The 16,794-nt window shown below is 42.4% G+C and overlaps 1 protein-coding gene across 1 annotated transcript in view; it reads right to left on the bottom strand.

Moving 5' to 3' along the window:
• Window positions 1-16,794, bottom strand: part of MOB3B (MOB kinase activator 3B) — a 224,355-nt gene that overhangs the window by 140,163 nt on the left and 67,398 nt on the right. The window contains exon 2 of the mRNA XM_040237971.1: window positions 2,288-2,903. Coding sequence (XP_040093905.1) covers window positions 2,288-2,705 — 418 coding nt within the window. The 5' untranslated portion in view covers window positions 2,706-2,903. The remainder of the gene's footprint in view (window positions 1-2,287; window positions 2,904-16,794) is intronic.

The raw sequence follows: 16,794 nt of genomic DNA, 5'->3' as shown, positions 1-16,794 counted from the left end.
CTTTTCCTATTTGGAACCAGTCTGTTTTTCCATGTCCAGTTCTAACTGTTGCTTCCTGACCTGCATACAGATTTTGCAAGAGATTTCTTGGAGATTTAATGCACATTAATATAAAGTCCTTCAGTAAAGAAATCAGTTTCACTCAGCATTTCCTAAACTTATTTTTCCATGGGAAAAAAAAAGACAAAACATACGTACCTGTTAAGATCTCTCAGAACACTTTCATACTGTGAAGTCCATATTGGGAAGAGCTGAAACAGTGGATTCTGATCAAGGGAGCATGCCCCAAGCATGCTGCTGCTGCTAAGTCACATCAGTTGTGTCCGACTCTGTGCGACCCCATAGATGGCAGCCCAACAGGCTCGTCTCTCCCTGGGATTCTCTAGGCAAGAGTACTAGAGTGGGGTGCCATTGCCTTCTCCAATGCATGAAAGTGAAAAGTGAAAGTGAAGTCGCTCAGTCGTGTCCAACCCTTAGTGACCCCATGGACCGTAGCCTACCAGGCTCCTCCGTCCATGGGATTCTCCAGGCAAGAGTACTGGAGTGGGTTGCCATTGCCTTCTCCTGCCCCAAGCATAGTGAATGGCTAAGGAAACCATATAGAAAAAGAAAGCAAAGTCTCTGAGAGATCCAGCAGCATCCACTGATTTTCCTCCAAAGTCTAAAATCACCTATGATGTCCTATTTTCCAAGGAGACCGCCAGAAGCTTCCTCGCCCTTAAGTAACACACCAGGCTCTGTGATGTTATTTCTGGTCAGCAACTTTGTGTGGTAACCACAGTTGCCAGAGAGAACAGAAGTGCCCAGAGTTCAAAGCATCAAAGAACAGAAACAGAAGGGGGAGGACAACAAGGAGGGATCCTTGCCCAGATTTATTTATCTTTATTGCTATCACATGTTCTGCACAGAGCCTTGGCAGTGGCTTGTAATGCTTTCGGAAAAGACAAATTCCTCCCAGCTCCAAAAGAAGCCTCCAACAGTCAATGAAAATGCAAGACGTGAGCCAAGGAAATTTCTACTCCTCCAAGGCGCCAGTTATACAGCCAGGGGAGTTTCTGAAACCTGCCTTCTTCCTCCTATGCTGGCGAGTCGACCAAGGGGGACTGTGTTATCATGCATCCCACCTCCTGCCCTACAAGAGCCAGCAGAGAGAAAGTGCAAAAGGAGATCAGGCAAGGCAAGGCAACAAGAGGAGTCTGAGCAAACTGGTTTGTGTGCTGAATATTTCAAGATGGACATACTACTCTAGTCAAGTTATATATGTTTTATTTTTATATAAGCAATTACTTCCATACACCCCACCTCAACTTCCCATATGCCACATGGGGACACATGCCGCCTATAAAGGTGATTTCAGCAATGTGTTTCAAATGCTTTTTCTGTTTTTTTTTTTTTTTAATACCCCAACCTTCTCAGATCTTTTCAAGAATATTTTGCAGCAGCATATGTATTTTTTCAATCATTCTACAAATAGTCCCTCAGTGCCTAAAAGGTTCCAGGGCCCCATCCTGGGCATCAGAGATACAACAAGGCAAGGAGGAGAGTGTTCATCTCTATTGACCCAAAGGCCCTAAGACTGAATTGTAAATTCATCCTGCCAGGTAGGCCGATCCAATGATCAGCAGCATAAAGAAATGAAAGACATGAAAAAGGTCTGGTCCTTCCCCTTGAAGAGTTTCATGGCTTTTAGTACAAAGCAGATAAAAGCATTTACATTCCAAGTGTCTGGGTTGGTCTAATCACTCCATCATGGTCCAGAGTTAATAGAACAGCCAGGAATTAATACCTATGATCAGGGAAGAAGAGAATACCAGGATCTTGTTTCTCCAAAATGCCAACTACCTGTTTGTTCAACTCCCAAACAAATCCATGGATTTTCACATTGGGATTTCTCATCCTGAGAGATGACTACCAATCATTGCACTAGAGTTAGTGTAACTAACCAGTTAATTAGCTCCAAATTAAAAATTTCACTAGGAACTCTGGGTGGGTTTGGAGTCTAATCCTAAGGAAGTCAATAAGATCAAATTTAACTTTTCATCAAGCCAGTGTTCCCCACTACTGAGGACCACAGAATAATTATAAGTGGTCCACACATTTTTTTTTTTTCCATAAGGTCCTTAGATATGGAAAAAGAAACTGCAGATACGTGAATGATGGGATTTAGGGAAACAGTGACATGGATGCTATCCAGCATTCAAAGGCAGGCCGCTTCAGAAGCCTCTGCCAACTTTCCAAGCTTGGGTGGGATGTGACAAAATAACCAGGCAGCTGATCACGGACTTACCCACACACGTTGGAAAGATGTCTTCATTGTTGATCTGGACCTCGATCCAATCCATGAGAAGGTTCATGTACTGGGGGGCCGGCAGGGCAGTCGGCTTCTTGTACTTGAGGTCATCCTGCCACCGGTATTCGTACTTGGGGCCCCCTGACATCACAGGGCAGGTCCGTTCGGTGCAGAACTCACAGATGGTGCCGTAGATGAGGTTGATGCGATTGAAGAAGTCCACCACATGCACCGCCACCCAGTCGTTCTGATCCTCCCCGCCGGGCAGCTGCACGGCTGCCTTCAGGTCCACGCCTGAGTTGAGGGAGGCCTGAGCCCGTTTGTGGAGTTCGAACCTCTGCGTGCCAGGTTCAAATTTCCTCTTTGGCCGGAAGGTCTTGTCCTTGTTGAACACCTGCTTCAAGGCTATGGACATGGTCTGCCCCTTCTCTCCCTTCCTTCGGCAGGAAGTAGAAAGGCCACTGGGACTTTTCAGTGAGAGATCGCAACCCAACAGGGGTTTCCACTGCCAGCCCTCTGGCCCCAGTCTTGTGGTCTGCAGCTCTCACTCTCTTTTAGATAGCCCTTTCCATCTTCCTCTTGAATGATTTCCAGGGGAGCTTCATGGTTCTTCCTAAAGGTAGGAGAGGAAAAGGGTCTCATTAGTGTTCCATTTGTATTTAAGAAATAGCAAAGGCTTAGACCCGATTTCCACCTTGCTTCTGACTGTGCCCACTTACATCCAGGTATAATAATGTAGAAGTCAAGCCAAACCCTTGAGAATCTGTATTGGTGATCAAATCATATAATCCAAGGTGAAAAGGTATCACACCCTTTTTCTTTACGGCCTCAGTCAAATCTCTGACAATTTTTCGCTAAGTGGTCATAGTTTCAATGGGCCACTCCAAGGTGTTAAGGATGAACATGATAATCAATAACATCCCCATATGCTCCTTTTTAGAATATCTGTCCCACCCTTTACTCCCCTTGAGTAAGCATGAGGACACGACCCCCATCCTCTTGGACATACCTGATTGGAGCAAATTTCCCTGGAAACTTGGAATCAGGATCCAGCCTTTGTATTATCCCTTAGAAGTGATGAAAACTGGGTCTGCTTGACACTATTTACAATAGCCAAGACAAGAGAACAAAAGACTGGTTCCAAATCTGGAAAGGAGTATGTCAAGGCTGTATATTGTCACCCTGCATATTTAACTTACATGCAGAGTACGTCATTTGAAATGCTGGGCTGGATGAAGCACAAGCTTGAATCAAGATTGCTGGGAGAAATATCAATTACCTCAGGTACCCAGATAACACCACCCTTATGGCAGAAAGCAAAGAAGAATTAAGAGCCTCTTGATGAAAGTGAAAGAAGAGAGTGAAAAAGCTGGCTTAAAACTCAACATTCAGAAAACTAAGATCATGGCATCTGGTCCCATCACTTCATGGCAAATAGATGGGGAAACAATGGAAACAATGAGAGACTTTATTTTCCTGGGCTCCAAAATCACTCCAAATGGTGACTGCAGCCATGAAATTAAAAGATACTTGCTCCTTGGAAGAAAAGCTATGACCAACCTAGACAGCATATTAAAAAGCAGAGACATTACTTTACCAACAAAGGTCCATCTAGTCAAAGCTATGGTTTTCCCAGTAGTCATGTACAGATGTGAGAGTTGGACCATAAAGAAAGCTGAGTGCCGAAGAATTGATGTTTTTGGACTGTGATATTGGAAAAGACTCTTAAGAGTCCCTTGGACTGCAAGGAGACCCAACCAGTCAATCCAAAAGGAAATCAGTCCTGAATATTCATTGGAAGGACTGATGATGCTGAAACTGAAACTCCAATATTTCACCACCTAACACAAAGAACTGAATCATTGGAAAAGACCCTGATGCTGGGAAAGATTGAAGCAGGAGGAGAAGGTGACGACAGAAGATGAGATGGTTGGAAGGCATCATTGACTCGATGGGCATGAGTTTGAGCAAGCTCCGGGAGTTGGTGATTGACAGGGAAGCCTGGCATGCTGCTGTCCATGAGGTCGCAAAGAATTGGACATGACTGAGTGACTGAACTGAACTGAAGACATAAGACATGGAAACAATGTAAATGTTCATTGACAGATGAATGGATAAAGAAGATGTAGTTATATATATACACAATGGAATATCACTCAGCCATAAGAAGAATTAAATAATGCCCTCTGCAGCAACACGGATGGACCTGCAGATTACCATACTAAATGAAGTAAGTCAGGCAGAGAAAGACAAATACCATATGATATCACTTATATGTGGAATCTAAAATATGACACAAATGAAATTATTTACAAAACAGAAACAGACTCACAGACATAGAGAGCAGGTGGTTGCCAAGGAGGAGGGTTGGGGGAGGATTGGGCTTTGGGAGTAGCAGATGCAAACTATTATATACATGTATAACTGAATCACTTTGCTGTACCCTGGAAACCAACACAGCACTGTAAATCAATGATACTGCAATAAAGTAAGTTTTAAGAATTGAATTCCATTGAGCCCTCTTTGGCCCGTAGGGAGTACAGTTGAGAAACCTGGATTTGCAGAGAGAGGAGAAGGGAAGGGGTAGAGAAAGAAGAAGAGAAAGAAGTGAAGGAAGGGGAGAGGAAGGAAGATGCCACGGACAGAGAAAAAGAGACAAAAACACAAGTGGCCACAGGGAGAGAACAACAAGAGAAAAAGGGAGAGGCAGTGGGGAGAGAGTAGCCTCTTTTTGTTTTTAACTTTTTATTTTGTATTGGGGTATAGCCTATTAAAAATACAACAGTTTTAGGTAAACATCGAAAGCACTCAGCCATACTTCTATTGTTCTCGATAGTCTTTCAGGAACTGGTTCCAATTCCCCTTGAAGTCTGGTTGTATCTCCAACCCTTGGGATCGATTTCCCTTAGGAAAAGGGCTATTTTTCTTAAGGACTGACCGGTTTGATCTCCTTGCTGTCCAAGGGACTCTCAAGAGATCCCTTGGGACACATGTATTGTTCTTGAATTAGTCGAATAAATATCTCATTTTACTCCAGCCAACTTGGGTGGGTTGTTTCTTTCTAAGAATCCCTAACTGTGACCGTATTTATCACCCCTAAACATGCCACCCTTCACATCTTTAATATCACACCCTAGATAGTGCTTTGAGGCAGAGCTGCCCATAAAACTTTCTGTGATAATGCAGATGTTCTATATATTTATTGTCCAGTATGGTATCCACTAGCTACATGTGTCTACTGAGCACTAAAAACGTGGCTAGTATGACTCAGTACTCTTGCCTGGAAAATCCCATGGACAGAGGAGCCTGGTAGGCTGCAGTCTATGAAGTTACTAAGAGTCATGAGTCACTAAAAGACATGACTGAGCGACTTCATTTTGACTTTTCACTTTCATGCATTAGAGAAGGAAATTGCAACCCACTCCAGTATTCTTGCCTGGAGAATCCCAGGGACGGGAAAGCCTGGTGGGCTGCCGTCTATTGGGTTGCACAGAGTCGGACACGACTGAAGCGACTTAGCAGCAGCAGTAGTAGTATGACTCAGAAACTAAATTTTTCATTTTATTTAATTTTAATTAATTTTAAAAAATTGATTGATTTAATTAAATAATAATCCCAAAAGCCATACGTGGCTAGTGGTTGTCATATTGGACATTGCAGCTTTGAAGTCTTCAGTGTTCTCTTCCGGCACCTCATTTCACCCTTTCAAAATTTTGGTGTGGTTTAGAGTAGATTTCGAGCAGGTGTAGTAGATTTGTAGTAGGTATCATTATCCCTGGGTCTCCAAGACCTGCTTTCCTAGTAGCTCAGACAGTAAAGCAACTGCCTGCAATACAAGAGACCCAGGTTCAAACCCTGGGTTGGAAAGATCCCCTGAAGATGGAAATGGCAATCCACTCCAGTATCCTTGCCTGGAGAATTTCATGGACAGACTAAGAGGGGCCGCAAAGAGTCGGACACGACTGAGCGACTAACACACACACAAAGTAACCACAGTATCCAAGAGATAAAAGTAGTTGTAAATAAGGCCCCATATCGAGTAGGGTCATGGTTAGGATTGAGATTCAGTTTTCGACTCCCAGCAAATGCTCTTTCCACATAGTCTTACATTCGAAAAAGTGATCCTCCTCAATCTGTCTTTCCTACTGGTTCATTCATAAAGCCTCTTTATCTAGTGCTTCCATGCACATATTCCCCTAAAAACACAAGTATTGAGTGGCTGGAAGTGAAGACTGTGTCCTGTGGCCTGAAAACAGAGGAGACCGTTGATCTGCCCATGGATCAAGCCCTAGAAAAATTAGTGCACAGCTGTGGCCAGAGCCAGAGGAGCCCATCATGGCATCTGTTGAGATGGACTTGAGGCACGACCCCACTGATCTGCCATTTTCCTGCCAAGCAGGGGTTCCGGTAGGCCACACTCGAACAGGGTTTGGTGATGCATTCAAACTTAAGTTATTCAAGCAAAACAAAAACAGAACCCAAAACCATCTAAGACACCCCAATTCCCTCTCAGAAACTCTAGTCTTGGTTCAGAAGCGTTGATTATTCAGTTAAAGGCCTCCTCTGGCAACTCGCTGAAGCCTCAGTCTGCTTACTTCCTCCCTCTAAACCCCATCCTCTTCCTATTAGCTTTTCACTGCCAGACCGTGTATCAGTGAGGTATTTTTTTCCCTCATCACTTGGCCTTGAGTATACACACTCCCCACAAGGAGACCTGTGTGGAAAAGTGGGTCACGTGGCACCCTGCCTTTGACTGTCTGGGAAATCACATTTCCGATCACTTCAGAATATCTCCAGGAAGGTTATCAGCACAAAAACTCTGCAAACTCTAGGGAAAGAAAGGGGCAATCTCGTCTGCAAAAAAAAAAAAATCTTCCCAAAGGGTGAATCTGCCTGAAAAGAAATAAGAAAACCAAAGGCCTTCAAAGAGCATTTCCAAAATAAAACCAGGAGCTAGAGGTTGGGAAGATAGAGAGAGGAGGATGAGGGCTTTTATTTCCTCTTAAAAGAGACAATAGTCCTTCTGTATTGCAAATGCTTAATTGCTGACAGTAAAGCAGCAAGAACCCAACAGCCGCCCCCTCACGGCTCCAGGCTCCAGTAAATAAGACTTGCTGTTCTGTTATTCTGATAATGAGGGGACCATCCATTCCCACGGTCCGCAAAGCAATCTTCTCTCATCACCTTACATGGCCCTCGTTGTCATTAATTCGGCTGTTTCCCCATGTCCTGGAGTGTCTGCACAGACACCAGCATGGAAGACTACCTTCATACCAGGCTGTTGTGGACACCATCACGTCCCTCTGGTGCCTCTGCTGAGAGCGTGCGAATATACAGAATAATCACACCAAATCCTCCATATCACAAAGCCCTCAGTGCTTGGTACTCACTAAGGTTTAAATAAATATTAAACCCTTGTTTGAGGTTGGGGATTTTTCGTCCACTGATACTCACATAACTAACTTCAAGATGTCAATCTCTTGAACTGGATCAACGTTTATGTAAACTTTTGTACTAATCTCTCAGTTGTGTCTTGACTCTTTGCTACCCGGTGGATGTAGCCTGCCAGGCTCCTCTGTCCATGGGGATTCTCCAGGCAAGAGTCCTGGAGTGGGTAGCCAGGCTCTCCTCAGGGGATCTTCCCAATTCAGGGATGGAATACAGGTCTCCTGGATTACAGGTGTATTCTTTACCACTGAGCCACCAGGGAAGCCCCATTCAAACCTTTAACCTCTTTTTTTTCCCTTGCCCCAGTGTTACAGGCTTAACTGAGGGAAAAATCATCTTTGGGGGATTATTTCTCAACCAAGTAATTTAATGTGCTGCTCTTGGCTACCATTTATTAAACTCTACTATGCACCAGATTTTTACATATATTATTTACATTTTAACCCTCACCTCCATGACAGGGGGCTTCCCGGGTGGTGCTAACGGTAAAGAACCCACCAGCCAATGCAGGAGACATGAGAAACACGGGTTCGATTCCTGGGTCAAAAAGATCCCCTGGAGGAGGGCATGGCAACCCACTCCGGTATTCTTTCCTGGAGACCCCCACGGACAGAGGAGCCTGGTGGGCTACAGTCCACAAGGTCACAGAGAGTTGGACAGGACTGAAGCAACCTAGCATACGCGCACCGCATGACAGATGGTTTTATGATCATCTTATATAAAAAGACATTGAGACTCACCCACATGAAATAATTTTGCAGAGATCGTAAAATTAGTAGATGGTAATGGTTAAATTTTGAATCCAGACCTCTCTGATACTGAAAGACATATGCCTTTTTTCCTTACTAAAGTTGTTTTTAAATCTCATGGCCATCTTTATGTTTTCAAAGGCCCTTCAGATTTAGATTTCCCGGCTCCTCACAACCGGACTATAAAGGAAGCTAGAACAGGTGGTATTCTTATTGCCATTTTACAGATGAAGAAACTCTGACCTGCTAGTGTTGTTTCAAACATGTTCATCATTCTGACATCATTCAGATGTGAGGATGTCTCTTTCGGTCAAACTTTTTCTTTTAATATTTATTTGGCTGTGCCAGGTCTTAGTTGTGGCATGTGAGATCTTTAGCTGTGGCACACGGGATCTAGTTCCCTGACTAGGGATCGAACCCAGGCCCCCTACATTTGGGAGCACGGGGTCTTAGCCACTGGACTACCAGGGAAGTCCTCCAGTTAAACCTTTTTGTCTACAGTTTTCTGGAACAGGGATTGGTTGGTCAGTGGGCCCCCATCTTTAAAGACAAGGGCACTCCAAGAAAGATAAAAACACATTCATCATGTCACTGAACAAACAAAGAGGCACCTGTCCGTGTCTTTATCTGAGGGTCAGATGCACTACTGAGGCAAGTGGCCAAAAGAGTTTTGAAATTAAAAGGCACCAAGAAATCCATCCAATCTGACTTTTAACACAGAGTCCCATCAGGATCCTTACCCACAATGGACACTGCAGGCTTATGAAATGGTTAAAGCAGCATCTCTTGAACGTGAACATGGGATCTTGTTAAAATGCAGCTTCTGGTCCAGTAGGTCTGAGTGGCACCTAAGAATTTATGTTTCTAGCAAGTTCCTGGGTAATGCCAAATCTCTAAGTCCATGGACAACACTTCAGCTAACAAGGTCTGATCTAACTAAGAGGGCTTGTTAGAAATGCACTCTCAGGCCTCTCCCCAGACCCAGTAGATCTATGCCTGCATTTTAACAAAATCTCCGAAGTACATGCTTTGAAGAGTACTGGGTGAGTGAGCTGGGAAAGGGGAGAACTAATACACTTCCATGTTTTGTTTGGTCAAGAGTTTGCTTCATAAACTTAGTTTTCTTTTTTTTCCCACTGAACTCTTAACTTCAATTTACTCTGTCTTTCAGTTATAAACTATACATTATCTTAATATCACACTTCTAGTATTTTTTCACCAAGAGAAATCACATCTATTTTCATAACACATTACAGACATTGTATGTATTTAAACATACTGGGTTTTTGTTTGTTTGCTTTTAAGGCCATTTTGCTTAAAGCAACTAGACTCCAATTAAAAAAACAAATCTCATTTTCAGCTGAGTGTGTGTCTGTTTGAGAAAAAGAATGAAGAGAGACTCAGTGTTTTGAATACAATTGCCTTGACAGATGGTAACAATGACCAGGTCTTTTGATCTGGCTTGACTTGGACAGCACAGCCCCTGGATCCAGGAGGTTCCCTGTGAATACCTTCTCGTAAATGCCAGATGGACTGTGGCTCCTCTACAGCTCCCACGGCTGCACGCAGGAAAGCTGCTTCGGCTAAGCAATGTGGCAGAAGAAACAACACAGTCATTTTTCTCTGTCTTTGTCTGGTCTCCAAAAAGAAAAGATCAAGTCACCAGTTTTGCCCCCTGGCTAAAAACTATAGCAAATTCTATGTTATGACTAACACCTACTACAATGCTGGTACTTAATACATATCTGAAGCCAACAGCTCATGCCACCAATAAACCTTTTCTAGGACACAGAGCTAATTAAAATCCGGGCCCTGCCTTTGAAAAGTCCACAGTTTGTTGTCTAATTTTAAGGTCAGTTCTTGGGCTTTTGCCTTTTTAGCTACAAAGTTAAATGCCCCCACATGGATTATGATGGGATTCCTGTACAGTATCACTCAGGTCAAGAATGAAAAGGACAATGAAGAGAAAAATGGAAATTCAAATAAACAGGGCAGAATTGACAGGAGCTCAATGTGTTCTCCATATTTTCTGCTAAATAGATCAATATAGCAATAAAATATATGCGCTATAAAAATATGCAGAGAGCATTCAGCTGGGCAGCAAGAAAATGTTGTCAAGGTAACTAAGCAACACTGGCAAGGAAAGTTCTTCTTTTTCTTTTCCTCTTGATGTCTTCTAACTTATTAGTTGAAAAATCAGAGTCCTCGCCAAGAAGAAGGGAGAAATGAAACAACTCTCCCATCCACTCCTGAGAGATGCATCTTTTTTAGCATCTCTAGAAATTGGTAGTACAGAGGCTGGGCAGGACAGAAAGCAGAGGGACCACAGTGACATTAGCCAGGGGAAGGAAGCTTACTGTCTTCTCTGTAGGATGAAGCACTCCTTCTGGCAGGACCAGCTGGCAGGGCAATTCACTACAGGAAGGACTTCGGAACATGGAAGCCCCAGAAGGACCTCACATGAGGGAATTTCGGTACCATCTTCTTTGTGGGGCCCTCCAGGAGCTAGGATGATGCCTGGAACGGAGCCAACTTCACTAAGTGTTTGCTGAATGAATGAATAAATGACAGTGAATGAAGAACCCTTTGCATCAAAGTGAAAGGACAAAAATGAAACCAAACCAGTTTTTCTCCTATCTTTCATTGTTTGGGGATTTGACCTGAAGCTACAAGTTCACTGCAAGCACACGGAAGGCAGATTTTACCAACAGCTGGGCTGTTCTGAGGCATCCTCTCCTGAGAGGTCAAGACATGTGTCCATCTTCTCTCTCAAAGGGGCTGCTCCTTTCCCATGAGTTACCTAAAATTGCAGCTCTTTGAAATTAAAGAATGACTCATCTGATTTCTTACTTTTCCACTATATTTTTTCTCTTTAGGGCTAGAATAGTCCATGGAACCCTCCTTTAACACCTTAAATATTGAATAAAAGTAGATTAGGTTTCTATTTTAGAGAAATGTATGTGCGCATGGATGCACGCACAAATAATTTCTACATCATCTGACCTACTTAGGCTCCAATAGAAGGATTGTACCTAAAAATGTGACTCTATCGACCTTTATGGAATGTTTTACTCCTGCCTAGCTATTAGGTGCTATCTTTGCTCACAAAACAGTCCCCAGATTGGGGAGATTCCTGCCTAAGAAGCAATCTTGCTTTTTTTTTTTTTTTTTGATCCAACTAATCTATCTCCTTATTTTTGAGCCGCCATATTGTTGCATTTTAGACTAGTTGGGAAAAACAGTGCTGCCCCATTTACATCTTCAAAGGCACGTATGATTTCAGAGCTTTAAAATGCCCAGATTATTTCTGAACACAGATCAAGTCAGTACAAACAGGTGTAGCCCTACAGAAGTCTGTCACATGACCATCACTCCCCATTAATTTCTAGCTCTTCAGTGTTCATTCACGTTGCTTCCTCATTGCTTATTTGCATATTTCAGTCACCAGTGTGGGCAGTCTAGCATTAAGAATATAAGTAAGTCTTCCAAAGATAAAAACATTGCATGCAAGCTTGTACATTGCAGCGGCAGCAACAGCAGTGATAGGTCAATGCACGGGTTTTATAGCAGAGACCGTAAGAATCCTCCACTTCACAGACTCGGAAACATCACCATTCAGAAGAGGACATTTAGTGGTAAGAAAGACTGAAAAGAAAAGAAGGATAGACAGTGTGGGACTTATTGGTGTGGTTTAATTGACCATATGGGCTTCCCAGGTGGTGCCAGTGGTAAAGAAGCAACCTGGCCTGGAGAATCCCATGGACAGAGGAGCCTGGTGGCTACTGTCCATAAAGTCACAGGAGTTGGACACAACTGAAGCAGCTTGGCTTGCAGATACGCAAGTTACCATATACTCACACTGTGCTGAAGAAAAGACAGACTTAAAGATATTTTTTTCTTAAACAGAATAAAGTTCTCTTAAATAAAGGCCTTCCGGAGCCCAGCAGAGATTGGTTCAGATTCCCAGTAATGAGGGAGATGGCAAATCTTTGGTTCTACCTTGCACAGGGTTGATCCACTCTTATTGTAGTTTCAAAAATAAACAATGAAAGTAAAATTATTGTAAGATAAATGTGCAGTTGACACATTTAATATTTATGAAATGCAACCTGGTTATTTTAATAATTTTTAAAAGAAAAAAACCTCTCCAAGTTAGCAATCCACTTGCTCTCTATTCCCAAATCTTTCACCTATAGTTAAAAAAAAAAAAATCATGATTTGTTGGGACCACAATACCTAGGCAGATGGTTGTAGAGAAATGGAGAAAGAGGTGGTAATTACAGCTACAGCTAGTTTAACAGGTGAAATAAAAAATTACAGCAAGTAAAAAATGTACTTTTCAAAGTGCAGGTGTATACCAGCTGGTACGATGCCAGTAAGAAACTCCATCAGATACTGGGATAAAGGTCATTGTCAATTACCATTTCCTTCTTTCTCTTTGAGACAGGATATGCCAATTCTTTCTTGGAAAAGTCTTGCTTTAAACGAAAAATGTTCAAATTCAAGGAAGTTGGTTTCTGTAACTATTAACAGACTTACTTACTTTTAGCCAGTCTAAGTGAATTTGAGTCTCAGGGTCTGGAAAATTTTTACCCCTGGCACTATGGGAATTTATGTATGATGTCTGGAAGCACTGCAAGAGACCTTTGAAGGTGGCAGAGAACACACAATGGGCTAGAAGACTGGAAATTGGAAAATACATTTTAAATTTTCAAAAGGGTACTATTTTAAGCTGGTAGGGGCAGGGGGGAGGGATGGGTAGAATTGACAGCAATGGTAGGCAAAATTTGGAGGTAATATAGCTCAGGGCTAAGAACACAGCCATCTGTAAGGTTGCTGGGGGAATTCCAGAGGGTATATTTGTTAAATGTTTGGAACACAGAAGGCAGTGAGTAACATGGTTGCTGCTATCATCATCACCATCCTTTGAATCATATTATGATGCTGTCTTTTTATTCCAATTTTATTGAGATATAATTGACATACAGCACTGTGTAAGTTTAAGGTATGCAATGTACTGATTTGACTTATATACATTATGAAATAATTACCACAATAAGCTTAATGAACATCCATTCCCTCAGATACAAAATAAAAGAAAAATATATATTTCATTGTGATAAGAACTCAATATTTACTCTTTTAATTTTCACATATAACACACAGCTGTGTTAATTATATGTATCAGGCTGTATATTATATGCTTTATTTTATAACTGAAAGTTTGTACCATTAAAAAATTTGGGGGGGAGTACAATTGCTTTACAATGTTGTGTTCCTTTCTGCTGTACAACATGAATCAGCTATAAGTAGCCCCTCCCTCTTGAGCCTCCCTGCTGATACAAGTTTTAATAGCAAGTCAGATTCTTGAGAAAGCAAACAGCCAATCAGAATATTACAATGGTTAAAATTCTACTCGATCTTATTATATAATAGTCAAATAACTGACATTTATTTTCCTATTTATTTAAATAGAAAGTTATGAATTGGGTATTACCATCCCCAGGTTATACTTAGAGAAACTTGAGACACAGTGAGATTAAAACTTGTCCCAGGTCTTGGGAACAGTAGGTAGCCAAGCTGACTCCAAAACTCTTCACCCTAATTAAGAAGACCTAGAGCCCATGCCCCAACCAGTAACGCTGAAGAAACTGAAGTTGAACAATTTTATGAAGATCTACAAGACCTTTTAGAACACCCAAAAAAGATGTCCTTTTCATTATAGGGGACTGGAATGCAAAAGTAGGAAGTCAAGAAACACCTGGAGTAACAGGCAAATTTGGCCTTGGAATGTGGAATGAAGCAGGGCAAAGACTAATAGAGTTTTGCCAAGAAAACACACTGGTCATAGCAAACACCCTCTTCCAACAACACAAGAGAAGACTCTACACATGGACATCACCAGATGGTCAACAGCAAAATCAGATTGATTATATTCTTTGCAGCCAAAGATGGAGAAGCTCTATACAGTCAAAAAAACAAGACCAGGAGCTGACTGTGGCTCAGATCATGAACTCCTTATTACCAAATTCACACTTAAATTGAACAAAAGAGGGAAAACCGCTAGACCATTCAGGTATGACCTAAATCAAATCCCTTATGATTATACCGTGGAAGTGAGAAATAGATTTAACGGCCTAGATCTGATAGATAGAGTGCCTGATGAACTATGGATGGAGGTTCATGACATTGTACAGGAGACAGGGATCAAGATCATCTCCATGGAAAAGAAATGCAAAAAAGCAAAATGGCTGTCTGGGGAGGCCTTACAAATAGCTGTGAAAAGAAGAGAGGCGAAAAGCAAAGGAGAAAAGGAAAGATATAAGCATCTGAATGCAGAGTTCCAAAGCATAGCAAGAAGAGATAAGAAAGCCTTCTTCAGCGATCAGTGCAAAGAAATAGAGGAAAACAACAGAATGGGAAAGACTAGAGATCTCTTCAAGAGAATTAGAGATACCAAGGGAACATTTCATGCAAAGATGGGCTCGATAAAGGACAGAAATGGTATGGACCAAACAGAAGCAGGAGATATTAAGAAGAGGTGGCAAGAATACACAGAAGAACTGTACAAAAAAAGATCTGCATGACCAAGATAATCATGATGGTGTGATCACTCATCTAGAGCCCGACATCCTGGAATGTGAAGTCAAGTGGGCCTTAGAAAGCATCACTACAAACAAAGCTAGTGGAGGTGATGGAATTCCAGTTGAGCTGTTTCAAATCCTGAAAGATGATGCTGTGAAAGTGCTGCACTCAATATGCCAGCAAATTTGGAAAACTCAGCAGTGGCCACAGGACTGGAAAAGGTCAGTTTTCATTCCAATCCCAAAGAAAGGCAATGCCAAAGCATGCTCAAACTACCGCACAATTGCACTCATCTCACATGCTAGTAAAGCAATGCTCAAAATTCTCCAAGCCAGGCTTCAGCAAAACGTGAACCATGAACTTCCTGATGTTCAAGCTGCATTTGGGAAAGGCAGAGGAATCAGAGATCAAATTGCCAACATCTGCTGGATCATGGAAAAAGCAAGAGAGTTCCAGAAACACATCTATTTCTGCTTTATTGACTATGCCAAAGCCTTTGACTGTGTGGATCACAATCAACTGTGGAAAATTCTGAAAGAGATGGGAATACCAGACCACCTGACCTGCCTCTTGGGAAATCTGTATGCAGGTCAGGAAGCAACAGTTAGAACTGGACATGGAACAACAGACTGGTTCCAGATAGGAAAAGGAGTATGTCAAGGCTGTATATTGTCACCCTGCTTATTGAACTTCTATTCAGAGTACATCATGAGAAATGCTGGACTGGAAGAAGCACAAGCTGGAATCAAGATAGCTGGGAGAAATATCAATAACCTCAGATATGCAGATGAGAGCACCCTTATGGCAGAAAGTGAAAAGGAACTAAAAAGCCTCTTGATGAAAGTGAAAAAGGAGAGTGAAAAAGTTGGCCTAAAGCTCAACATTCAGAAAACAAAGATCATGGCATCCGGTCCCATCACTCCATGGGAAATAGATGGGGAAACAGTGGAAACAGTGCCAGACTTTATCTTTTTGGGCTCCAAAATCAGTGCAGATGGTGACTGCAGCCATGAAATTAAAAGACGCTTACTCCTTAGAAGAGAAGTTATGACCAACCTAGACAGCATATTAGAAAGCAGAGACATTACTTTGCCGACTAAGGTCCGTCTAGTCAAGGCTATGGTTTTTCCAGTGGTCATGTATGGATGTGAGAGTTGGACTGCGAAGGAGGCAGAGCGCCGAAGAATTGATGCTTTTGGACTGTAGTGTTGGAGAAGACTCTTGAGAGTCTCTTGGATTGCAAGGAGATCCAACCAGTCCATTCTGAAGGAGATCAACCCTGGAATGATGCTAAAGCTGAAGCTCCAGTACTTCGGCCACCTCATGTGAAGAGTTGACTCATTGGAAAAGACTCTGATGCTGGGAGGGATTGGGGGCAGGAGGAGAAGGGGACAACCGAGGATGAGATGGCTGGATGGCATCACGGACTCAATGGAAGTGAGTCTGAGTGAACTCCGGGAGATGGTGATGGACAGGGAGGCCTGGCGTGCTGCAATTCATGAGGTCGCAAAGATTCGGACACGACTGAGCAACTGAACTGTGCAACAAGAGAAGCTCGTGCACAACTAGAGCAGCCCCCACTCGTTGCAGCTATTGAAAAGCCATATGCAGTAACAAAGACCCAGCACAGCTAAAAATAAATGAATAAATAAGCTACTAAATTTAAAAAACAATGAAAAAGACTGCCTCTTAAGCAGTTAAGTAGTTCAACAACAACAACAA

The sequence above is a fragment of the Oryx dammah genome, unplaced genomic scaffold, assembly GCF_014754425.2.
Source record: "Oryx dammah isolate SB20612 unplaced genomic scaffold, SCBI_Odam_1.1 HiC_scaffold_1, whole genome shotgun sequence".
Classification (NCBI taxonomy): Eukaryota; Metazoa; Chordata; class Mammalia; order Artiodactyla; family Bovidae; genus Oryx; species Oryx dammah.
The sequence above is the reverse complement of the archived record's forward strand: the minus strand, read 5'-3'. Positions and strand labels throughout refer to the sequence as shown.